Genomic DNA, 25064 nt, shown 5'->3' with positions numbered 1-25064 from the left:
CATTAATTAGTTTTACTTTTTCAGCTCAGTTTACATTTCTTTGTGACTTAGTTTGGTAATACAAAAGAGATGGCTGGCAAGAGAGTAAATCCCCCAAATCTTCTTCCCAGGGTAATCCGTCTCCAGCTCAAATTATTTCTAGACATCGTACGTTGCATGGAGGAGTAAAAAGCAGTTAAGCCGCTTGGACTGTCAATGTGAGCAAAATCCTCTTCACAGGACTGGCTATGTTAGACCCCCCTGGGATTTCCGAAACAGGAAATGATCTAAAAATAACTTGAGAAGGATAACCTTAGGAATAAGGTCTGTATGAGGGATTGGCTGTCTTACCCTTCATCCTCTCTTGAATGATTCTTTTTTTGAATAGAAAAGAAAAAAGTCTGCTAACTTCCATGATTGTCACTTTTCTAAGAGTAGATTGTTTATGTTTTATTTTGTTCTATTTTATTCATTGTATTTTTATTTGCCATTAGAAAAGATTGACTGCCGGAATTGGTCTGAGCAGAAGTGATCGTCTCCTCCGTTTAGGAGCCTACTCTCACTTCCTTAAGTTCACGTACGCAAAGACACGAGAAGAAAGTTACAGGGAATGCTTGCGGTCGATTTTTTCCTGCTGTTGTCGTTTCTGTATTTGTTGTTGCTGTCGTAGTTGTTGTCTGGAAAATTACTGGTTAGCTATGATTTACAGCGCAAAATTCCTTTCTACATCAATTGTTTTCGTTGTAAGTATCTCTTTTTACCGTAGTTTTTGCAAAATTACTAACCAGTTGTTGCAGTCTCGTTTGATAACTGAGTTTGGCGCGTAATGTTTCTTGTTGTGAAGACAAGGACACAGCTCTACAGGCACACACCGCTGACCATCATACACTGTGCCGTTACCACAGCGACAGCCGTCAAGACACCGCTGAGGGCAAACATAATTTCTCTTCTTTATTTGACATGTTGGAGGGCAAGACGATCCACATTCAGTGTACTCCAAAGTTTTTGGGCACGTGACAGCTGCATGAATAAAGCGGTATTTTAGGTTAATTGCATTGGTACTCTAGAGGATCATGAATTTTCTATATCTTTTCACATGTGAGTTGTAGCTAAGAACGGGCTTTGACGATGTATACGATATTCACTATTGTCGTCTCCACGTAATATTCTCACAACCTATTGCAGAGACCCTTTTACAACCAAACTTACGAACTTTACGTGATAATCAAAGGCCCAGTATAGGTTTAATTTAACCAAAACAATTCGCTTCGTACGGTTCAAATTAGCTGCAAAAGTCCATATAGAAGATGAAAACTTAAACAAAGCGAAAAAAACACCAAAGTATAAAGGTAGGTCTCATCTAGAAACCTGTTAAGGTATTGTTATTACGCTTAAACGTGTTCTTCGCAGAGGTTTGTTAATTGGCTTTCTCCTGATACCCCAGTAATGAACTGACCACAAAAGGGACTTGTGTAATCATGAGTAACTTTATAATTTCAGTTCTTTGTCACTGATTTCTAGTTTTTTACTTAATCTTACTAAATTTACATGTTTAGCTGGCGTGCATGCAGAATCAAGAAGCACTTACGACAAATATCTCTTGTCCTCCATTGAATTGGCGCTTTATTTCGTGCGCATGCTCGTGAGTATTGGGTAAATGCAGAACATGCGCAGTCGAAGCGGTCAGTCAAGTTGCACTTGCAGAGTTCTTCTTCGCACATCTTGATGAACGGCGCAGGGTCAAGGATCACGTGACAAAGAAAGAACGTCGAGTTGTGCATATAGGAACAGATGCTTTGTATCTGAAGAGACAACGAAATCACAGTCTTGCGTAATTTATTGCAAAACATTAACATGTATACAAAATGTAAAGGCCTTTTAATTAGATTAATTGGTTTGAATCTAGAGTAAATTCGTAACTTTTTCCTTATCCAGAAGAACAGGGATTGTTTTGGGGGTAATTTAGACAAATAACAGATTTCCAATGTGTACGTGTGAATTTTTTTTCTGTACTTTGCCCTCGTTTCTCTATACCTGTGTGAATCCCCAATACATTTTGAAATTGTATTTTCTTTCTTTTATTAATAATGGATTATAAAATAGGGGCACCTTACATACTGCGTAAAAACGTCCAGTGATGACACTAACTTATTGTTGAACTCCCACGTGTGCACGTACCAAACTGTGTGACTTTACAATGTTTCGTGACAGTTACCTGCGTCATATTGCCTTGCGTTACCAAACTGCAAGGACTCTTGGTCTCTTCATCGCGGACGTTTGGACAGAAGTCGTTAACGTCTGTCATACGCCAACTGTTACCAAATTTAGCGATAGAGGAAACCTGTTGACCACCATACGTCATGACGTCATCATCCGGGAACCCATTGTAGTTGCCGCATAAGCCACAGGTTCTGTTCCTGTGATTGGCTGAGACATGTACGTACACTGCGTCAATCCCGTCCCATAACACACTTATTCCATTGTAGCCATACGTGATAACATAGTTGGAGACTTGCTCGATGACAACGTTGTTTACGACATGAGGAAGTGACACGTTTTTGTCACCCACCGTCACCTGATCTTGTTCTCCTAGATGGATCTATGAAATGGGGGGCTTTGGTCACACTTAGAACTCAGAAAATTTAATTAAAGTCTCTTTATTGAAGGCCACTTGGCTCGTATGCAGACTTAATCTTTACCTTAAAGGTTGAGTCTTCTTACGAGCCAAGTGGCTCATCAGGCCGGTGCTTATCCCGGTTTCAGTAGCATGAAGCGACCAGGTGAGTATTTCTACTTCTCTCAGCATGCTAGTCCATCGCGGGGTTAATTACCCTCAGCATTAGGTTCGCCGGTACCCATTTATACACCTGGGTTGAGGCACTGTGAGAATAAAGTGTCTTGCCCAAGAACACAACACAATGTCGTCGGCCAGGACTCGAACCCGGACCGCTCGATCCGGAGTCGAGCTCAATAACCATGAGGCCACCGCGCCTCCCCTTACCTTTACCTTACTACTGTTTTTTTTTTTTTTTTTCGTTACGGTTTACGTATTGCTGCCTATATAGAGTTGCGCCAGAAATCTAAAAACATTTATGGCTTCTGGCTAATATTTTACGTTGCATGATTTTCGATTAATCATCTACACGAAATGAATTTACCTTGATGTCCAGTCCTCCCAGGTATAAATTGACCGCGCGACGACAATTTTTAAGATCGCTACACAAAGGATCAGTGAACACGTGAACAGAGAACAAGTCATCCCGGCAATCATGTATCAGTTTGTACGTACAGCGGCCTGGGAAGTAGAAGTAGCGGCCATCGAAGGTTTTGACATGTGATCGCCACGTGAAACACAGTTCTGGCTCGTTCATGGCACCACGAGGAACTAGAAGGTTAGAGAAAAGAGATAAGATAATTTTATTTTGATTCATTCTTCTTTTTAAAATGATGCAAAAAGACGAGTTACAATAGCGAGACACTGAAGGTTTCCGTCAAATCTCTTCAATAGGGTTTACGACTTATCAACATTCTTACCTAGGCTTTTGGTTTTATTTTTCGATGAAGCCTATGGGCGCGAGAAATGAGTACGTAGGCTCAAGGATCTTGTGACCAACGCCATTCTGCTTGCGGTATTGTTCTTTTGTGACTGAGTAAGAACTAAAATCTTAGTCAGAAAACGTTTTTCATCATAGGCAAGAGTCTGTTTTCGGCAAAAATCGTTTGCACGGCAGTTTTTCTTCATTTATACAGGAACTATCAGAAAATGAATCTTGCACACCAGAAGATTTGGTTTCAAATAAGTCAAAAACAACTGCTGTGTTAAAGAGCGATTGAAACGTCTCAGGTGTTACGTAACCGGTAGCTCATGCCTACATTTTTTCTCATTTCTGATTCAACTGAGAAATATTTCCAACGTTCATGGTGTTACAGGTTTTCACTGTAAATACATTGCTTTCAGTCCAAGGTTTTTCTTCCTACCGTACAACGTGCGTATAACATTTAGATAAGCTTAACACTTACGAGCAGTGGACAGAATTGTTCTTGCCTCAATTGTTACGATATCTGCAAAAACAAATATGACATAACGAAGGCTTTTGTGAAATTGTAATGAGAACATGGAGTGGGACTTCTTAGTGATCATTAAGATGATATTTGAGAAATAGAAAACATGTTCCCTGTTTATATCGAGTTATAGAAACACGAGTGGAAGTTTGGGAGAACGATAAATGCTGTGGGAACATGAGCCGTAGGCGAGTGTTACCACAGCTTTTTTGAGTTCTCCCAAACTTTCACGAGAAACATGTTTTCTACTTTTTTTAGAGAACACCGCGACGAAAAAAGGAAACCAACTTGTTAACTTTTATCAGGAGCCATAATCGGGGACGGAGACCGTAAGTCTCGGGATTCGCGCGCACCTATGATATGGGACAATTTTTCTATTTTTAGAACAAATTGCGCCATCCTGACGTCATATATCCGCGCGGATTCACGCACATGTCAGGGGCTCTCGCGTGGATGTTGTCACGTTGCGTGATCAAATGGTGAGAGTTGAGAGATTCTCTTGCCTATTTTTCACAGCGATGGCAGGGAATAAGGCAGGGAATACGAACCAGGGCGCTTATATGTAGTTTTATGCTCTGAGCTAACGGAAAAGGTGGGTTTTTTAGGGTCGAAAAAAGACTTCAATCTCGCGCTGGGAATGAATAATAAGATCTGCTCACGCTAGTTGTAAGCTTACGCGTATGCTTAGGAATATAGCAAGAAAACTCTCTACTCTGATATCAAGTTAATTTGTGAGTTTCTCAGACAATGTTTAATCATAACCAAAACCTGTTTTGATGGTTTCTTATTGTCTCTGCTTGTTTGGTGAGTTTGCAAAAGTTTTTGAAAGGAAAGTCTGACGCGTACAATTAGCTCATTTGCATAGTGCATGCAGCTCGTGCACTTTCAAGTCCGAGTCGGTGTTTTCAATTGTCAACAAATCTTGACAAAGATTTCTTTCGTTATCTTTTGTGCTGAGATGCTGCAACAAATTTCACGAATGCAAAAAAGGCTACTAACATCATGTGTGTTTCTTCAACATAAGCATAGTAAAGTTTTACACTGCGAACATGAAAATAGACAAGGAGTTTTGATAACTCGATCATCAAAATCGAAATCGTTATTCCAAGTTGATTAAAGAAAGCGTCATCGTAACTTTGCTGATTGTTTCTGCTTTATTCACATATTTTCAGCTTAACGATAAAGATTAGCGAAAAAACTGAACAACGACGTTTCGGTGTCATCCTGGCACCATTTTCAAGTTTAAAAATATTTGTGCGAAAAGTAAATTAATTTATACCAATGGTAGAGGTGCGAAATTGAATAAATTAAGATTAAGATAGCTGTTCAATGTTCATGTTCATTCCAATGAGGTGTCAAACACTGGTAATGAGTTCAGTGTCTGTTCAAAGCCTAAACAAATACTTTTGCGCGAATGGAGTCTGACTGTGTGTTAAGGCTCGGTTTCTTCTTGCGAATCCACAACATTTCGTGGATCAAGCAATCGAACTTTCCCTGACATTTCTTTAGGATCTTAAAGTTGTTAGTCAGGTCACCAACTGTATCAACTCGGTGTTCATTTTGAAGGTGTTTTCCGATGGCGGTAAATCGGTGTTCCTCAATGCGCTTGTAAAGATGACGGCTAGTGTAACCGACGTATTCTGCATCACACAGATCACATATATAGTTATAAACAACGCACTGTTGATTGATCAAAGGTGGTTTTGGCTCTTGTACTTTGAGATCATCGCCAATTTTACGGCTTCTGAACACCGGCTGTAGTTTGTGATCAAGTTTATTACTCAAGTCCGAGAGATGTTTCTTTACTATGTCCGCTGATTTCTGGTCTTTAAAAGGCAGGACAATGCGGTAGATATTCTCTGTTGGAGGCGTCGATCTTGTGTCTGGTGACATCACTGAATTAACGAAACGGGTGATGGTGGAGTTCACAAGAGAATCTGAGTACTTGAGGTTAGAAAAGATCAGTTTAAGGCGTTCGCATTCTGTTGAGAATAGTTCCCATGTTGAGGACAAGCGGTAAGCACGGTTTAACATGGTTTTAACTAAAGATCTTTTATAGCGGTTGTCGACATGACTTTGGTGGTGTAAGAGGAGACCAGTGTTTGTGGGTTTACGGTAAACACTTGTTACCAGCTTGCAGCCCTTCTTGCATATTTCAATGCCGACAAATGGTAGCTTACCGTTAGATGCGATCTCCATGGTGAAGGATATGGATGGATGACAGTTGTTCAAAGTCTTCAGAAAGGCTTCTGCGGTTGGTATGTCTTTCATTGTGGCTAGTGTATCATCCACGTAGCGTCTGTAGAAGTCTGGCAACTTGTTCTCGTTTTGTAGCTTTTCCTCGATAGAACAAAGAAAAGTATTGGCCATTAGGGGACCCAAGGGAGAGCCCATCGCTACTCCATCAATTTGTTGGTAGAGTTGACCGTTAAATTGAAATAGCTGGTCCTTTGTTGCTACTGACAACAGTTCAATTAGATCAGCTTTGCTGATGTTTAGATGGTGTGTTTTGTTAAACCAGTTGTCAACAAAAGCTCTATCAGCAAGGATCTCGATGGTTTCTTGTAGTGGGACGTTCGTAAATAGCGAAGAGACATCATAAGATACTAGGATGTCAGATTCGTTGAGGCTCAGATTGCGAATCTCATCAGCGAAGGAAAATGTGTCAGATATTGTGTAGCTGTTGATCGACAGGGGCTTCAGTTTATCGTCGAGCCATCTCGCGAGGGCGAAGTTGTAAGTACTTGTGGCGGATAGGATGGGCCTCATCGCCAGTTTTTCTTTATGAGTCTTTGGCAGACCATAAAGATGGGCGAGTCGTTATCCTTTCGGGCAAACTGAGTCGGCAATCTGTTTTGGGAGAATTTTGCGCACGACAGATTCAAGGTGTTTCTCTTTCTGCAGTAAAGGGTGGTAGTTTTTGAGCGGTCGTCCACGCGTCTTGGGTCTCTCCGAACTTACGGCGGTAAATTTAGCTGTATCGTTGATGGAAGATTCACTCAAAAGGCGAACATATTCTGCCTTATCCATAACAACTACTCCTGTACCTATTCTCAACAGAATGCGAACGCCTTAAACTGATCTTTTCTAACCTCAAGTACTCAGATTCTCTTGTGAACTCCACCATCACCCGTTTCGTTAATTCAGTGATGTCACCAGACACAAGATCGACGCCTCCAACAGAGAATATCTACCGCATTGTCCTGCCTTTTAAAGACCAGAAATCAGCGGACATAGTAAAGAAACATCTCTCGGACTTGAGTAATAAACTTGATCACAAACTACAGCCGGTGTTCAGAAGCCGTAAAATTGGCGATGATCTCAAAGTACAAGAGCCAAAACCACCTTTGATCAATCAACAGTGCGTTGTTTATAACTATATATGTGATCTGTGTGATGCAGAATACGTCGGTTACACTAGCCGTCATCTTTACAAGCGCATTGAGGAACACCGATTTACCGCCATCGGAAAACACCTTCAAAATGAACACCGAGTTGATACAGTTGGTGACCTGACTAACAACTTTAAGATCCTAAAGAAATATCAGGGAAAGTTCGATTGCTTGATCCACGAAATGTTGTGGATTCGCAAGAAGAAACCGAGCCTTAACACACAGTCAGACTCCATTCGCGCAAAAGTATTTGTTTAGGCTTTGAACAGACACTGAACTCATTACCAGTGTTTGACACCTCATTGGAATGAACATGAACATTGAACAGCTATCTTAATCTTAATTTATTCAATTTCGCACCTCTACCATTGGTATAAATTAATTTACTTTTCGCACAAATATTTTTTAACTTGAAAATGGTGCCAGGATGACACCGAAACGTCGTTGTTCAGTTTTTTCGCTAATCTTTATCGTTAACTGTATTTCCAAATTTAATCTTATAAGAATTTTCAGCTTAGCTTTTAATATTTTCTCAAACATTTATCAATCTTAAACATATTTAAAAACTATAGAGCTATTGTTTGAGTTCGATGTACGCTTTCACACGAAAGTGCGGCGGAGGTACAATTTGTCATGTTCACTGACTGTACAAAACACGCATCGGCGGGCGCTCTCATTCATCGACAACAGAGAATTTACTGGATTTTTACACGAATAAAACTGAGCAGTATCTACGGACATAAAGTTATTAAGCCTTGATGAAATATCAAGCATTGCTTACAATTCAAGAGAAACTCAAACTAACAATTATTTTGTTTTACTTTTCGGTCGCGATAGACTGACAAATTCCTCGCAAGCGTGTGGCAAGAGGAGCTGGGAAACTATGAAGTCCTGAAGCACTGCTATATCTAAATATATCCAGCTAGTTTTTTGCTGTGTAATGGAAAAGCTGTTAATCTTCAACATATGTGAAATTTAAAGTGGAGTAATGTACAGCTCATGTAAAAGAAGCATCAGTCGGAACACAACTTGGTCAGCGATATATGTAAGCTTACTGCCGAACATACCTAAATTCGACACTGTCTTATTTCACTCAAACTGGAGCAGCTTACGACGAAAATACTTAAGCAAAATTCCAACAGACGTAAACGCGTTGAGTTGTGGGGCAAAAACATGAAACATTTCGGGAATTTCGGACGACATTTTCCCCGCGCGACATCCGCAAAAATCCTCGCAGCATGTACGCGCGTGTGCCGCAGGTGATGGCGCAATTTGTTCTAAAAATAGAATTTTTGTCCCATATCATGGGGACAACCCCAATACTTGAAATGGCGCGCGCTTACGGTCTCCGTCCCCGATTATGGCTCCTGCTTTTATTATCAAAATGTAAATTCTCTTTGCTCGCGCTATCATGACGTCAACAGCTCGTGCTAGTTCTGTGTTTCTATCGAGTTATAGAAACACGATTTTTAACCAATCAGCGCACGTATTTTCAAAGGGCTGTTTTCTAATACACTGTGGTAAACGTTTATGTGAACATTAAGATCGAAATGCTAGATGAACAAACGGCTTTTTCGGATTTGTAAATAGTGGCAGGAGAAACCTAATAAGTGGAAGCAATAACAACATCTAAGTTCGCCTATGAAACAAATATGAACCATGCAACGAATGAATAATGCATGGCCGTGAAATCATTCTTACTGTGTACGGTACGTTCGTACAACTTATCTCCCAAAAAGCTTCAGTTTGAAATCTAAAAATGTCGTGATATCATTTCCATTTTTATTGGCAAAATTTTTTTGTTTAACTTTAACCTATGTTGAGCTGGATCAAAAATCGAAACGAATCCAGAAAGAAAAGTGATGCGTACGCAGAGAATAGCAAGAATTACCTGATAGTAAATTGGTGCAATTGTACAACACATACCCTGATCACATGGTACATTAGCTGGCCAATCACACTGATTGATGGTGTAGTTATACCTCAGGCCAGCTGGGCAGTCCATCTTATAAGTTAAACCATTAGAACATGATATGAATCCATAGCAGTTGTGTGGATCTTTGTAGTTACCATCGAGTAAACCAGAACAGAAAGATATTGCTGCAAAACAGAGAAAATTCAGGAAAACATTCGTAATGCTGGTCCCAGTTGTTCAAAGGCTAGATAACGCTATCCACCGGGTAAATCACTATCTAGTGGATAGTGTCGAGTTAGTTTTGTCAACAACTGTCTGCTGGCAAGAGACTCACTTTCTCTTGCTGCTGGACAGAAATTTATCCACCCCATCAGCCTCGTACCAAGTCGCTATTTACGGATCAGATTGGATTGTTTCGAAGAGAAAGTGATCTAGATCGAGTGGAGCGCGCGGAGAGTTATAGAAACAACCTTTTCCATGTCACCACGCGCGTCTTAATCCACCCCAGTATCCAATCTTCTCTTTCCCCAAAACACATAAACAGTGACTGGGTACGAGTCCGTCTCCGAATAGCGTTATCCGCACTTTGAACAAACAAGCGCGGATTTGCTGACAGTAAAACCAAAACGAACCACCATTTTAATTTCTCTAAATGTGCCACTAAAGTTCTTTTACAAGCCCGTATAAAAATTAATTTGAGTTCCCTGATCATTAACATACCTTTTTTCTTGTGACCCTTTCAAAGAGTAAATTGAATTCATAGATTTACGTGTTTAATCTAGCACCGTGGTTAGAATCACCAATTTTAAAGACGGATTGCGCACAAGTCTTTATAGGTCTTGATAGAATTTATACAAGGAGTATTGTGGTGAGCTAGAGAACTAACTACCCTCTCTTCTAAACTGAAATTTATGGGTACAGCTTTTGATTGGAATTTCTCTTAACACAGCGGCGAAAATCACTGACCTGTTTCGCACGTGAGCCCAGAGTAACCAGGCCTGCACATACATGTGGCAGGTGCTGTACAGGTGCCACCGTTTTCACAGGGGCTAGAACACAGAGCTGAAGTAAACAAATTAACAGACAAAGCAAAAAAAGTTTCAGGATTAAAACTTGGGCAAAAAACAATTTATACTTTTGTTTTTATTTTGTTAAGTTGGCAACCTCAGCTCCAGAGACCGCGATCCTTGTAGAAATTAAAGCACCAACCTCAGTAGCCCCTGGTCACTTCCAGTTTGAAAATCTACGATTTACAGACTTACGCTTAAATCTGAGTGGCTGAGAATGAAGAAGGAGTACTGCGCGCCAGCCTTCTGAAACAATCGGAATCACCCAGCGGCTGGTATGCTTTGTGACCGAAAGGGACGTGACGCGTTGATAGCACACACAAAATCGAAGCATCAAAGCCTCACAGAGGTAACAAAAGATCACGAAACGCAACGAAAATAAATGCAACGAAAACGAACATCGCTTACGTTTGCTGCATCTCTCTCCAGTCCACCCACTCGGACATGAGCACTGGTATGGTTTTATACAAAGACCTCCATTCAAACAACTTGGGACACAAACAGCTTGAAATTTAAAAAAAAAACAAAAAAAAAAACAGACCAATTTGAGATATACTTGAAATGCATTACTCAGAGAAATCAAATGCGTTAACCATCAGGGATGAAAAATGGTTTTTGAGTAGTAAAGGGCGTGCCTCATGAGCTCTAAAATCGAAAACAATTTGCAAATATTTATTATCACATGAAAATTAGTTCAAGATAAACGAACGGTCACTGACGACTTTATTTACTATTTAAATCCTTACAGGCCGGGCTTGATAAATGTATTCTCCCTTATCAAATTTATTCTGATCATTAGAATTCTTCTTGATGGGTTTCTTTATTCTCATCACCTGTCCCCTTGAAAATGTATTAAGCTTGTAAGGAGAGAAAAGATGTTGACCTCTCTTGTAAATGATGGATTAATGAGACCAACTAACCTTGTTCGCAAGCCTTCCCTGTGTAACCAGACGAGCAGAAACACAGGCCGTCCGAACACAAACCGTTATTTTGGCAAGATGGTGAACATGTCTCTATCATAAACAAAGCACAGCAATTAGAAAACAACGTTAAAGATATTGAGTGAAAAAGCTCAAAGCGACGTAAAGTTGAAAAATTCTTTGTTCATACGAATAGCTGTTGCAAAAAATGCGACGAGAGATTATTTTAGACTAACCCAAAATTGAATTGATGATGATCCACACGTTTTCAAATTTCGTACTCTGTAAAAAATTGCTCAAGCAAATACAAAGAAATGAAAAACTTAAGTATTTTTGCGTGATTCCATTAGAGTTACTTCATGAGAAAGATGAAGTTTTCTGTCAGTTTCCCAGCTAGAAGTCGACCTTAAGACCTTCTGGTTTCCAGCCCAGATGCTCACTCTATCACTGAGGTACAGGGAAACTCGTTAATCTTAGGAGGTTCGAGGTACACGGTACTTCATGTATGGACACTCACTTGTACACTTGGTTGCGTTCATTCCGTCAGCAACTGTACCATTAGGGCACGCCAAACAAGATGTCTGCCCATCGTATCGCTGATAAGTATCCTGCTTGCATCCAATACACTGCTCAGCATGTACGTCATGATACGAGCCAGCTGCACAAGGAACTATAAACACAGAAGAAGACTTCAGGAACATTTCGTGAGACTTATATAAGGCAATCTCGTGATTGTTCGACTGTTTCGCTGCCTATTGACGAGAGATCTAAAAAAGCTAAATTTAGTATATCAGCTTCCGTTAGCCCGCCACATTACAGATCCTCTGGATTAATTTTTACTTTTGTCAAACCTCTACAAATCTCATGCTTTTAGTATCAAAATTGCCAACTTTTTATGTCGATTTTGTTTCCTCTTGCTTTCCATTTCTACCAAGCCACGTGACTGAGCATGCTACATGGTATCCACAAAGAGCCTATTGGTTTTCAAACGAAGAATAGAATAGGTTTCCTTTGCGACTTCTGGACACGGCTCACATGTAGAGGCATAATTTAGATAGCAAATGCTGCAATAAACCCACTATTAGGAAACGACAGACCTCAGTCCTTCTGTTCCTTGCCTCTGACCAGAAGAAAGAAAGGTTCTGGAGATGCGATTAACTTTACGCATGTAATCACTCACCACAGATGCCATTATTCTCCACCAGTCCGTCAGCGCAGCACAATCCCTTCATGTAATACGTCACGACGGCTTCAGTTGCGGGCTGTGCGCCGAATAGTTTTGGTGCGTTACGTGTAGGCTGAGTTCTCAAATCCATGAAAGTTCCAGCTCCTTTGACGCACTTTATAGCACTGCTTGACAGAGATTTGGATGTGGCTAGTTTTGGTACAAGATGAAATACTCCCATTATGTATGTCACGTTGATTCCACGTGTGACTTGCACGTCACGCAATTTTACCGTTACATCTCGACATAAGTAAAGCCCAGCTCTGGCCTTGCCGGCGATCTTCTTCATCACGCTAAGAGCCTGGTTTCGACTTATGCTGACGTTGTTGACAGAAGTATATCCATACTCAATGGTAACGTTGATTTTCCAACACTTGTCCTCTTCTTCGATTGGAGCTTTTGAAGAAAATTACATTTCATTATAAAGGAATTAACAAACAATTTCAAAACGTGTGAGACGATGATTCCTTTAATTAATGTTTGATGTGGTGTGTAGAACCGTACATATTCTAAGAAGCGCGCAAGTACTTTGAATTTTACGGAAAGCTGCTTTCCATCGAAAACCCATAATCACCCACTGACGTCACAACCTCCCATTAAGTATACAAAGGTAAAGGCCATATCTCACGAGCCCACTAGCTTATCAGGCCGGCGCCAGGAGCCCATCACTAGGCGCGTGCAGTTCCCATACTAAGCCTATGTCACGGCATTTTTACAGACCGGTCTATTTTTAGGCTTCTTTTCCCGCGAATTAGGTCAATTCCGATCTACATGAGCGCGCATCGGGAATGAAAAAAATGGCAGCCTCAAGTGGACATGTAAATAAAATAAAATTATACCAATCAAATACGCTAATTCCCTCTCTATTTTTAAGTCCGTGCTTGTTATTGGTCACTGAGGTTCCTGTGGGGGTCTGAGTTCGCGGTAAATTCAAACTAAAAATATATCGGTCTGTGAAAACGCCGTGACTGGAATATGGGGTAGTTGCACGCTCCTAGTGATGGGCTCTTGCCGGCGCTTATCTCTGGTTTCAGAACCATGAAGAGACTAGGAGTATTTCTGCTCCTCCCTGAATGGGATGCTAGTTCATCACGGGGTTACCCCCAACATTGAATTCGTTAACACCCATTTACACACCTGGGTGAAGAGAGGCACTGTGAGAGTAAAGTGTCTTGCCCAGAAACACAACACAATTTCATCGGCCAAGGCTTGAATCCAGACCCCTCGATCTGGAGTCGAGTCGCACTACCCATGGGGCCACCGTGCCTCCCACAATCTCCAATTAAGCTTTGCGAATATAAACATGGTTGTGAGAGAGAAATTTGAATGTAAAAAATTAAAAAGGAAACAAAACGCCCACTAATATTCAAACCAGGAGAAGACGGTTATGGACTTCAATTCAAACCTCTAATAAGTACAGTTTTACACCAAAACGACTTAGTTATAATTCACAAAAAGACTGTTTTTCGTTGGGAATTCTTTTAAAAGTAAATGTGTAATTTGTTCGGTTTTTAGGAGAAGTTCCCTCCTCTATTGTAAACTTACTGGATGAGTTTGAACCGACAAGCTGCCTCTTCTCGTCGTTGGAATAGTCCTCATCGCCTACGAAAGAGAAAAAGAAAATGTAATAATTTAATCATTGGTTTCTTTCTCAGGACTTTTGCTATCACAAAAAATACTGAACATACGTTGATTGCAGTTGGTGCCTTTCCAGCCTTTACAACACCTCTGTACCCTCCTCAGTACTGTTTTGGTCACCTCACGAACCCCTGGCTCAAATACCAGTCTGAAAGTAATGACAGAAAGATCAAAACGGAAATTTTAAAAACTGGAACAAACGATGCAATAAACTCCTAGAAAGAACGCTAAACTGACTGATTTTAACGGCGAAACGTCGTTTCATCTTCAACTGATCGGGGGTTAGATAAAAGGATCCTTAAATCAATGACAAATGTCAGTTAAATTGTGTGTTGCTTGTAAAACTTACTTTCTTGAGGGATTTTCCTGGGGCGCGGAAGAGGAGGGAAGGGTAGACACAATTTGCCAGTCTGTGTATTCTCAATTTATAGTTTGAGAGGACTTCGACACTGTCCACAACTTTTATACCTGATCGTACATTTTTGATACGTTTCGGCGGGATATCAGGCGAGTTTGGTCGAGCTATGGTTCGTATTTTGGTGAGACGTAGTCGAACCAGAATACCCATGGCGAGACCAAACGAGCCTGATTTCCCGCTACATGTTTGCTACTTTCAAAATATTCTTTAAAACTTTATACCATTTAGTTCAACAATTAAAATTGTTGAACTTTATTGTCAGTTAATTATGCCTTTGTTATGACCTAGCTTGGCACAAGTCTCCTGAAGCTTAGTGGTTTGAGCCCCGTCTTGTCTGTCTGGGAGATCATGGGTACGACACTCGTAGGCGAATCAAAAGTTGGTCTTTCTCCTTTGCTCAAGTGATAAAACTGACTGATAGTTGAGACCCTGTTAGGTGTAAATTCCGACAAGCGACATGGCCTTGAAACGGCGACATGAGAGCTATGATTTGGCGACGAACGACAAACTACTCCAGCGAAATAGGGAAAGCGACACTAATGGCAAGATAGACCGACAACGAATTTCGGAACTGAGATGCAGTGATTGTTTTAAACGTCTGAGTCGAAGTGAAGATGCATTTCCACAGTTTTAAATGTGTGTTCCTCTCTCATGCGCGATGTTGACGGGTCGTGAAACCCAGGTTTTCTTATATATGCTAAAACGTCCACGTCGAATAAATCGAGTCCGTCATTGCTGAGTATTTTTTCTCACTCTCAGCTGAGTGAGCAGTGCCCTAAAATGCCTAAAAACACGCTTAAGGAAAAAGGAAAGAGATCTTCGAAAGTCGGCTTTATATTTTTATCAGTGGGCCACCAGTAAAAGAGTATGAAGCTGTATTATCAATTAGGAAAAGAGAGACAGGGGAAAGCTACCAAGGTCTTCTCGTCTTAAGCAGAAGGTAAGGGTTACGCCAAATTCAAAGGAAGATTATAGATAACAGAGATTATCCGATTGAGGCCGTTGAGATTTTGAGTTAAAGAACGGTTGTTAAACATAAAAATGGTAAAAATAATCTTAGGTTCGAATGTACTTTAGGTCCAAATACTGACTGGAAAAAGGCTAAAAATAGCAATTCCAAGCGTCTAAATTTCAAAATTTCCCGGGGAGAGCATGCCCCCATATACCCTAGGAGGTTAGCAACTATAGCGCTCGAAAACATGCCCAAGCCCTTAGAAAGCATGCTCCCAATGCGCCCCCCAGCATGCCCCTAGCCCCTCAGAAAATTTTGAAGAATTGAAGTAGCTAAGAAGTCTTTTCCTTCATTCTGAGTCGAAATGTGATGCTTTAAAAGTAACCATAAAGTAATCATTAAACCCACTGACCGGAGAAATGCGGGCTCTGCATAAGAATTCCGACTGCTGAAAAGTGTTCGAGGCAAGTGCAAAGCATACAAGGAATAAATTATATCCAAAGAGATACTTAATTATAATTTTATATGTACTTGACTAAAACAGCAAGGAACCAATAATGCGTGAGAAATAATAGTTTCAGCGTGAGAGCGCAAGATTGAATTCGTTTGCGTGAGCCTCGTGCTCAATGCGTGAGACTTGAGAGCACTGTGTCGGGTTTTTTTTTAATAAACAAAGGTATTACGATGGGTTATACGTGTACCTTCGTTTTAATCGAACAAAGTCCAATTTCCCGACACAATTGCTCTGAGACGAAATTCCGACAGGCGACATAGGAATCTTGCGAAATGCCGACATAGCTAGTGGCGAATTTCAGACAGGGGACATGTGGGTACCCCCCCTAACAGGGCCTCATAGTTACTTTATAGCTTCATGGCACTGATTCCACCAAAGGAGCACACTATTACTGTTGCTTCAATTTTAAGCTTGCCATAATTTTCTTTGTATAGCATTTCCCGTGGTTTTGGCGGAAGAAGAAATCTTTAAGTTTATCAGGATAGCTTGTATTTTATCCCGAGATCACCTATAAAATGTTTTAAAGCTTAAAGCTTTGAAATTTATAAGTCTCTTAGGCAGTCGGATCAAATGTTGTCCGAAAACCAAAACGCTTACAGTGTTGAAGGGTTTTCTTCCGCAGCTTGGCTCTTAATTCACAACGTGTTGAAAAGAAGACGAACACAACTTCACCCTTCCAAAAAGCGCATCGTTAACGATAAGAAATATTCACACAGCTCTATTTTTTACGTCTTGTCACTAAGACTTGAACTTTGATTTCTGTTGACTTTCAGAAGATCGTAAAACGCAACTGAATTTCCTTGCTGAATGCTGACATAGTCTTTGCTAAGAACTGAGTATGCTACAGGGTTAGTTATATTAGGTTAGGTGAAGTACGGATGATAACGGCCTGAATCACATATAACAACTGAGTTTGGTCCTATATATCAGAAATGCGTCGGCGTTTTTCTTCAGAACTGGTGGTGTTTAAATGGTCTTTTAAACGAAATATTAACTACTTAATAACCGAGAGTGAGGTCGTTACGGGAAAATCTCAAACTGAGGTCTTGCCGTATTGACCGAGCGATAGCGAGGTCAATACGGTAGGCCGAGGTTTGAGATTTTCCCGTAACGACCGAACGTTCGAGGTTATTAAGTTGTTTATTATATGGCTCACGAATTAAAGAAAAAAAAAATTATTCGAGCGGAAGTCGTCAATGTACATCCTGCGATGCGCGCGTTTACCGATTCATTCATCGTCTCAAACCCAGGGCAAAACTACACAGTCAGTGAACTTCACTGCTGTAATTCTTTACGGGAGAAATGATTGTCACAGCCCTCAAAAAGGTAGTTTAGTATCGTGGAGCCACAACTTGATGAGGGAGTTTTTCCAACTTTTGTGGCGAAACGTCAACGCATATAGAAAAGACAGAAAGTGCTTCAAAATGGTCCAAACCAACGGTCTTTCGGTGAAAGAAAATACTAATGCTTCAGAATGCACTGCTCAGAATAACTCGATCTTCGCATTCGCTTTCGACAACATATCTTGGCCTTCTTAATTCTGGGACTTATGAATGAACTTTTCAAGCCTTGTGAGCGTCTAAAACTTCCTGCAGGTATCAGAAACACTGCTACCGACAGAAACCGCCCGATTGTTTACACCTGATGATCCTGGAAGCTGATTTTCACTTGCTTGTGTTGAAGCGAGGGAATCTATTTGATGAGAACTGAAACGGAGTTCAATACTTCGGTAATTATTGTGACTAAGATGATAACTTATAAGTTTCTTCGTGGTTTTCTGCTCAGGATACGTGACACATCTGCCGATGGTGTTTTTCACTTAGCGATTTTAGCTTTACTCGACACCCGGCAAACTTTGATTGTTTTTCACTAGTGCTCGCCAAGGTTACCGGTAAGTCAAAAACGACTTCTATGTAAATTTTATTAAGGAAAAATCCCTAAACTTTTAGCTACTCGGAATTAAATTTACTTCTCTTACTGTTTTTAATCGGCTTTCATCGTTTCAATGCGCTTGAATTTTCCGAGCCGGGCTCTTCCTAATTTGCATAATCCGTAATCGGCCCGTGGACATTACGGCTGCATAATGACCGCTCAGATCTCGCTCTTAGCCAATCAGAGCGCGCGTTATATCGGCCACAAGCCAAAGCCATATAATAAAGTACTGAATAATGAATGGCGTCTTGTTGTGGAAATCCGCACGTGTTAGTAACAGGTAGCTTGGACAACCAATACTTATAATTTTTGATTGGAACTTAAATTAATCGATACTTCCTACTTAAGAGCCACTATCTCACAGGGATTTCAGTCCTGCATTTTTTGGACAGAACGGTACTGTAAATCTAACTAGGTATGGATATAAATGTTTGTTTTACTCATGACTTTGTATCTTTACAGTGTGTAACAAGAGAGTCAACAGGCTAATTTTCCGCGGGGGGAATCCCATATAAAAAGGACGGGGGTGCTCGTCGGAAGTTTTGAAATGAACCCCTAAGAGGTACCAAGATCCTGTTTTGTGGGCGTGGCTTAAATGTTTTCAACTAATTCTAAAGCAACACATTATCTCCTTTTTCGGCTCAATACTCTAAAAGGTGTCGCAAAAGCTCCCGCTGTGGACCTTTTGAGGCTGAATACCGACAAGAGGAAATTTTCTCTTGACACCGAGGTATGCCAACACCGGCTTTTTAACCCCTAAAAGGTACGAAGAGCACCCCCGTCCGCTTTTTATAAGAGAGTCCCCCCGGGTTAATTTACGAGCTGGCCGAGCCGCTGTAAGGTAGTAATCGCTACAGTAAGAATTAAAATTGGGCCGGATATTTAAAATAGATTAAAAAAAGGAACATTTTTGGCACCGTTATAACGCAAGCTGTATCAATAAACATCGACTTAGAAATGTTAACGATTTAACTACCTCCAGATACCTAATAAAACAGGAAGACTGAGATTAAAGCGTTAATCCTTCATTTTAACAGGTTTATTTTATCATGCAAGCTCTTTGAATCCGGCTAAAAGTATTAATCTCTGTCACTTTTAGGCTGCCGCGTCACGTACTCATTCAGTTTAGTAGTCCCCAGACCTGGAAAAATGAGGTAAACCCGAAACAGAGATGGTGTGTGATGTAGGGGAAAATTAACCAGGTCTCGAAATAGACTTTCCGAGTATTTTATGAGTTTCAAGGAACAGATACCCAGCAGGTTTTTTGGTCAAATTTGAAGAACATAGATTTGCTGTGAGGCGAGGAATTTAATTTTTCATACAAATGTCTCGAAATTTTCCCGCGAAATGCGACGCGGTTTTACAGAAAATGTATGGAAAAATGAAAACCGTTACTGCGTCTTTTCTAGCGAGGCTTGTTCCCTCAAATGCGATCAGTAAATTAGTTTCCCTAGTATCTTTAGTTTTCAAGTTTTTTCCCTGAATTGTTAAACCTTAGATCCGCCATTTTCTGTAGTTTTTACCATGTCTACCCCCAAATGATCGAGATGGCGTCAGAAACTGTGAAAGGGTCTTCAAATTTCACGCTTAATTCTGTACAAACTTAAGTTATTTTTCTTGAAAAATATTTTCCGACATCGATAAAAATGAAGTTATAAGGCATGCTTTGCTTTCGATATGCCTTTCCAGTTTGTGACGCTACTTGTGTCCGTGCGAAATTTTTATAGAAGCTCCTTGATAAGTTATGTAACATTTAAAATTTCTCGTTTTCCCAAACTCGCTGGACAGGTTCCAATTCATAATTGAAAGGAGATGTTTAGGATTTGCCAACATTGAAGTTGATATCTTCCGGTCAGTTACTGATCAACGCAGATTTTCGTGCTTTTAATTGCAATATCGCCTGAGTAAACAAACTTCTCTGCCTGCGCGTTATATTTTTCCTATGCGTGAGAGTCGATCATCATTGATGACGTAATTTTAAAAAGCCAGTGATCTAACGTTTGATTGATTGTTTAATCTACGCGCCAGCCAATCAACGAGACCTTTGTTGAGTTATGTTTTCAGCAATGTTTTCTTCTCAAACTTCTTTCCCTGGAAGAATTGGACTGAGCGCTCGATGATCGACGTCTTTTCACCCGGCTCAGGCTAATTCTAATATCAATTCGTTGTCTGGATTCAACAGACTCAAATATTTTGCAGTCATTACAATTACTTGACCTTGAGTCTTGAGCTGTAAACTATTTGCTTTCGATTCGCTGCGGTTTAAAAATATTAAGCCATTTAAATCCAGGATAGAGATTGACACCTGTCCGCGATTTTGATGATATCTTTTAGACTGTTATATTTCAAATGGGTTCCACCTTCCCCGGGCCCGAAGAAGTACAAGATGTAGATCAAGGCCGTTTTGTGTAGAAGAGTACATTCAGTAAATTCACTTTGAAAATATGAAAGAGACTCTTTAACATTTAGTCTGCTGTTAAGTCTTTGTACTGAGGTCTTCGTTTCACAAATTAGACACAATGAAGAGAAACTATATTCTTACTATCAAGGCAATTTTTCTGCTTATTTTACGTCAAAACAGTTCTAAAATGTTTTTCTCAAACACCAACTGTCAAATGAGTGAACTGTTAAAGGGAGAGCAACCTGTAAACAGTTTTGAGCATTCTTTTTCCACATCACAACCGGCTTTGGAAAACCCTGCCAAACGTTTCCAGTACGTCACAACGACATCACAACTAACCTTAGGCACAGCTACAGGGATGTCTACAGTGCATGTTATTTAATATATAGTAAATGTTAACAAAACCAGACTACATTTAGTTGGCTTCCATTGATCATCAAAAATATGTTTTTTGTGGGTTATGAATTTACCAAGTCCTGTTCATGATAGTGCCCTTTTAACCACGATTCCACAATCGCATCAAATCCTATTACGACACCGCCTTACTTTTACCTGTATTTATTACACCGTCTTATACTGTCACCCCTCGCACAGGGCACTTGAAAGCTCTTCACACTTCTTCTCTTGTATTCTTGAGGACTTCGCATTAAACGAGGCTCGTAGAACTTGCAGAAATGTCCTTTGTTGTTTGGATCAGAATTCGGATCGGCGAGCCTGTCTAATTCATCCAAGCTGCAATAAAGAAGGGACGATTTTCGCATTTGTTTGATCTAAAATAGGATTTCATTTCACAGGGAACATCTCATTCAAAGTTCATGAGATAATTCTACGCGTAAATAGGTTTGCGTTTAGAGAAAATATCCTGGTAGCGTCACCTGTTTAGGATTATTGTTAACCTTGAAAAAGAACTCTAATCTGAAGAAAAGCGCACATAGTCAAATCAAACTTGTTGGTTTTGGAGGAAAGTAAAGTTAGAACAACCAGGGAATTAGGAAAAAAGACTTTGGAACAAAGCAATAACGATGTCCATAGAAAAGAGAGCTGTTTTGTTTTTTAAGCGTGCGTAACACGGGGAAAAAAAGGGGGGATGGGGGACTGTCAGTCTGCTGGGTGACAGTAACAGTTGATGACGTTATTTATTACTGAGGTCAAATCAGTGCTGGAAATTGGAAGGTGACCAATTCTCAGAATTCATCGCTGTTAATTCTGCAGCTAAAATTACATCTCAATGGAATGAACGATTTTTCTTTAAATATCTATATAGACAAGAAACTTTCCAAAAGTAGACTGACCCAAAGAAAGCCATGAATAGTTTCTTCATTTTGAAACGTGTCGTTTCGCTTATTTTTGGAAGAACAAGAATCAGGCAAACAAAGATGTTCCTTCAAACTCAAACTCCAGAAAGCAGAAATGTAAGATACTCAGGCAATCCGTCGCGACTTCTAGCTGGAAATTCCCACGACTCGCTCACTACACGTCTCTACCTGCTCAGATTAACTTGAATTATCTTGAACGCATTATCAGATAAGTTGATATGCGGAAATAGTTTTTTACGGGGATCAGTCGTTTTGTAAATACTTGTCGCGTCTGGATGAATATTTGCACGCACCGTGCAATTGGCCCTGTTAACCAAGATTAAATTAACAAAATCATCAATTGTTTCGTTTTTGGAGCTGGATGAAAAGTTTATTTTCTTCCTTCTCTAATCGATTGGTTAACCACAACAAGTTAAAAATTCTGCTATATTATGAGCGACTCTTTAAGTGCTTTTTGATTCAGCACTTGCAGAAGAGAATTGGTAAAGTGGTTGAAACATCAAATTATAAAAACAAATAAACAATTTAACCAAAATAGCATCAGTGGAATAAGGTATAAAAAAGTTCACTCGAACAGATTTCCAACCCTCTTTGTGTGTATTGCGTAAGAAACTACCTTTTTAAATCTAGTTTCGGCGTGTATAGCACAAGTTGGCAGAACAATACATGCACTTCATTTCGTGATCATTTCTCCAATGCTCATCACGGTATTATTGAGCTTGCGTCGAGAACGCTTTGAGAAATTAGTCCTGGATCAACTTTCAGACAGTACAGGTTTAATTTTGGAGGCGTGTCGCAAAACCGCAAGATTTAGCCAAAATTTAAGTTTTACAACTGTTATATTTTAGGATAAAAACTAGAGATAAAATCAAACGACGTTTCGGTCTCGCTGAGATCATTTTTTAACTTATAAAAAGATCCAATGTTCTTCTGAAAAATTTGCAAATAGAAATTCTTAAAAAAAAAGTTGGGATCAAGAGTGTAACCACAAAAATTCTTGCGCTACTTACAATCCTAGGACTTGCTCTTGTGACTGAGTTTCTCCGTAACCTGGCTCGACGAGTAACAGAACCAGCAACACACCACAAACCACAGGAAAAAAAGGCAAATCTTTCATGTTTTCTGACGCACAAGTTACCTTTTCTGCTCGAAAGGAATCGTCTACTTTCAAAACAATACTTGCTCAATCTTACGGCTTGTGAACTGAAGAATCGCCTTTCTCGGAAATTCACGGGTCCTTTTCCTAAAGTCTTAACTCGCCATCCCTGATTCTTTCCTAGCTGTGTATGAAATACGCTCTCGGAATACTGCTTGGAGTTTTTAAGTGCGATCGGATCTTTATACAGGCATTTCCTCTTTTCTTATTGGCACACGGAAACAATTTCGTTAATCCACACACTTGAGCTTTTTATCGGTTGAAGGGCTGAAAGCTATACATGACGTCACCCCTTCAAAGTTACAATAACAGTTCATTTTGTGGCATCGAAACAATCAGATTATTAAATAACTAATGAAATCTTATCACCTTCAACCCTAACAAATCATTTGTTTTTTGTTTCGGTTTGTGAAAGTACGAGAGTAATAGACTACGCAGTCTTATTTCAATTAATTAAACTAGCTTCTCAGACTACTTTCGTGCGTGCGCGGCCATATTTCCTTTACTCTTTCTTTCTCCTCTCAGGTCGACTGACTTGGAAACTGAAAGATTTCCACCTCTTTTATGATAGGATAGGCGTATTACTGATTCATATAGAGTATCTTTAGGAGACGGAAAGCAATAATCATAACAACAGATTTTCTTGGCGGGTGGAAAATTATCCTGCTGTGCGAAGTAGTTAAACTAACTATTTATTGCGGGGAACTGTTTATTGCGGGGAAAGAAAATTTTCTGTTTTTTCTTTCATTTTGAAACACAGACGGCGGTGAATGTAACGAAAGGATTGTAAAGAAAAGACGACTCAGACATTTAAGACCAATTCATTTCTTGAAGTCGAAAGACCGAAAAATAAATTCTTCCCACCGAGTGTTATACGTTTCTTTTAGAGCCAGTTTTGAGAACTTGTTAGTTCACCAAAACGAGCCAACAGACGTTTGACTTATTCCCCTCCATCTGGTCGACAAGCATGTCAGAGATTTAGCGGCAATGTGACGCAGGAGGAATCCGTATCGATACGTGCTTAGTCTCAGAAAAAAAAAAACAAAACAGGAAAGCTTGAGTAGAAGAGGTCTATGTGCAATCGAGATGCCGTAATGCGGTAAATCGGGGAGGTGTGGGCTGAGGACATGAAACTGTTGTTGAAACGTGTTTCACCTGAGCACAGATTTTCTTTCCTGAGAGCGAGCCACATTTACATAAATAGCTTCAGGCCAAACGAAGTTTGCCATGCGGCCACCAAAGTTCGTCGCCTTGTCTCACGGTATTCACAAGTCACTTGAATTGTAATCCTTCACGAGTGCCCTCCATGTGAATGATTCTCGTCCCCAGAGCCGCCCATCACTCTTAACCGGCGGAGCTTACAGGGAGGAATTCTCCATGTGCTCACAGCAGAATTCGTGCACTTTGCCTGTGCCCCGGTACAACTTACAAGGTCTCGACCTTGTATTCGAGCACGAAGTGGTACTTAGGAACTTGGAGAACCCACTGTATAAACACGACATTGATTTGGGCCGGTGCCCTGGTACTAAGTGTGAACACAGCCTTGGTCGTAGAATCTAGCCAATCAAACGCGTGTCTTCAAAGTTTTTGTGCCAAGGCCCTGCCGCCTAACAGGGACAGGCGGTCCTGGGGACGAGAGTCTGGGAACCAGCTCCTTCGTCCCGAGGCGTTCTTGCATCTTGTCGAAAAGTCAAGTCAGGAAGCAGAGAGCGCGGGGATTGGTACCTACAATCATTAGCACACACACACACCGGACGCAAATACAACTTCACTTGCCTAACCTCTGCAACCCCCCCCCCCCTCCCCCCACATACAATGTTGAATAAACAAGAGTAGCTATTACTCCCGAGTTTCAACATTGTATTGGGTGGGGACGAAATATAGCTGCTATGAAGGCTTCTGGTCTGTTATCTTGAGTTAATAACACCGAAACCACCACCGCACATAGCGTTCCTTCAAGCGTACCAGACCGCGCTATTTTGCCGCGTTCCCCAAATTAACCCACAAGCGCTGGTGGACCGTCTATCGCTCATATATGAACTAAATACAGAATTTGGTTCCGCTTCTTTTGCAAGTTCTGTATCATTCCATCGTCCCTCCCACGGAAGAATTTACTCTTAGTCACTGTTTATTTTTTTTCTGTTTCAAACATCTTGCATTGAAAATTTGTAATCATA

At 40.4% G+C, this 25064-nt stretch overlaps 2 protein-coding genes across 2 annotated transcripts in view; both read right to left on the bottom strand.

Moving 5' to 3' along the window:
- The window catches only part of LOC110060769 (uncharacterized), a 44575-nt gene extending 21488 nt beyond the window's left edge, over positions 1–23087 (bottom strand). The window contains exons 1-15 of the mRNA XM_089284299.1: positions 22742–23087; positions 20968–21147; positions 14249–14346; positions 14106–14162; positions 12516–12956; positions 11853–12005; positions 11336–11428; positions 10824–10919; positions 10315–10410; positions 9360–9533; positions 4000–4041; positions 3138–3364; positions 2195–2578; positions 1568–1781; positions 765–999 (exon numbers count right to left, since the gene is read on the bottom strand). Of these exons, the coding sequence (XP_089140425.1) occupies positions 765–999; positions 1568–1781; positions 2195–2578; positions 3138–3364; positions 4000–4041; positions 9360–9533; positions 10315–10410; positions 10824–10919; positions 11336–11428; positions 11853–12005; positions 12516–12956; positions 14106–14162; positions 14249–14346; positions 20968–21147; positions 22742–22848 (2597 nt within the window). The 5' untranslated portion in view covers positions 22849–23087. The remainder of the gene's footprint in view (positions 1–764; positions 1000–1567; positions 1782–2194; positions 2579–3137; positions 3365–3999; positions 4042–9359; positions 9534–10314; positions 10411–10823; positions 10920–11335; positions 11429–11852; positions 12006–12515; positions 12957–14105; positions 14163–14248; positions 14347–20967; positions 21148–22741) is intronic.
- LOC149114755 (uncharacterized) lies at positions 5273–7084 on the bottom strand. The gene has a single exon (XM_089284298.1). The coding sequence runs from the start codon at positions 6808–6810 to the stop codon at positions 5434–5436; it is 1377 nt and encodes a 458-aa protein (XP_089140424.1). The 5' UTR covers positions 6811–7084; the 3' UTR covers positions 5273–5433.
- Positions 23088–25064: the final 1977 nt, after the last annotated feature.

Source organism: Orbicella faveolata, unplaced genomic scaffold (genome assembly GCF_042242905.1).
Source record: "Orbicella faveolata isolate gen_17 unplaced genomic scaffold, um_ofav_v1 contig_13, whole genome shotgun sequence".
In the NCBI taxonomy this organism is placed as follows: domain Eukaryota; kingdom Metazoa; phylum Cnidaria; class Anthozoa; order Scleractinia; family Merulinidae; genus Orbicella; species Orbicella faveolata.
The sequence above is the reverse complement of the archived record's forward strand: the minus strand, read 5'-3'. Positions and strand labels throughout refer to the sequence as shown.

Coding starts and splice junctions, on each gene's coding strand:
- LOC149114755 (XM_089284298.1), bottom strand. CDS start 6,810: ATGAGGCCCATCCTATCCGCCACAAGTACTTACAACTTCGCCCTCGCG.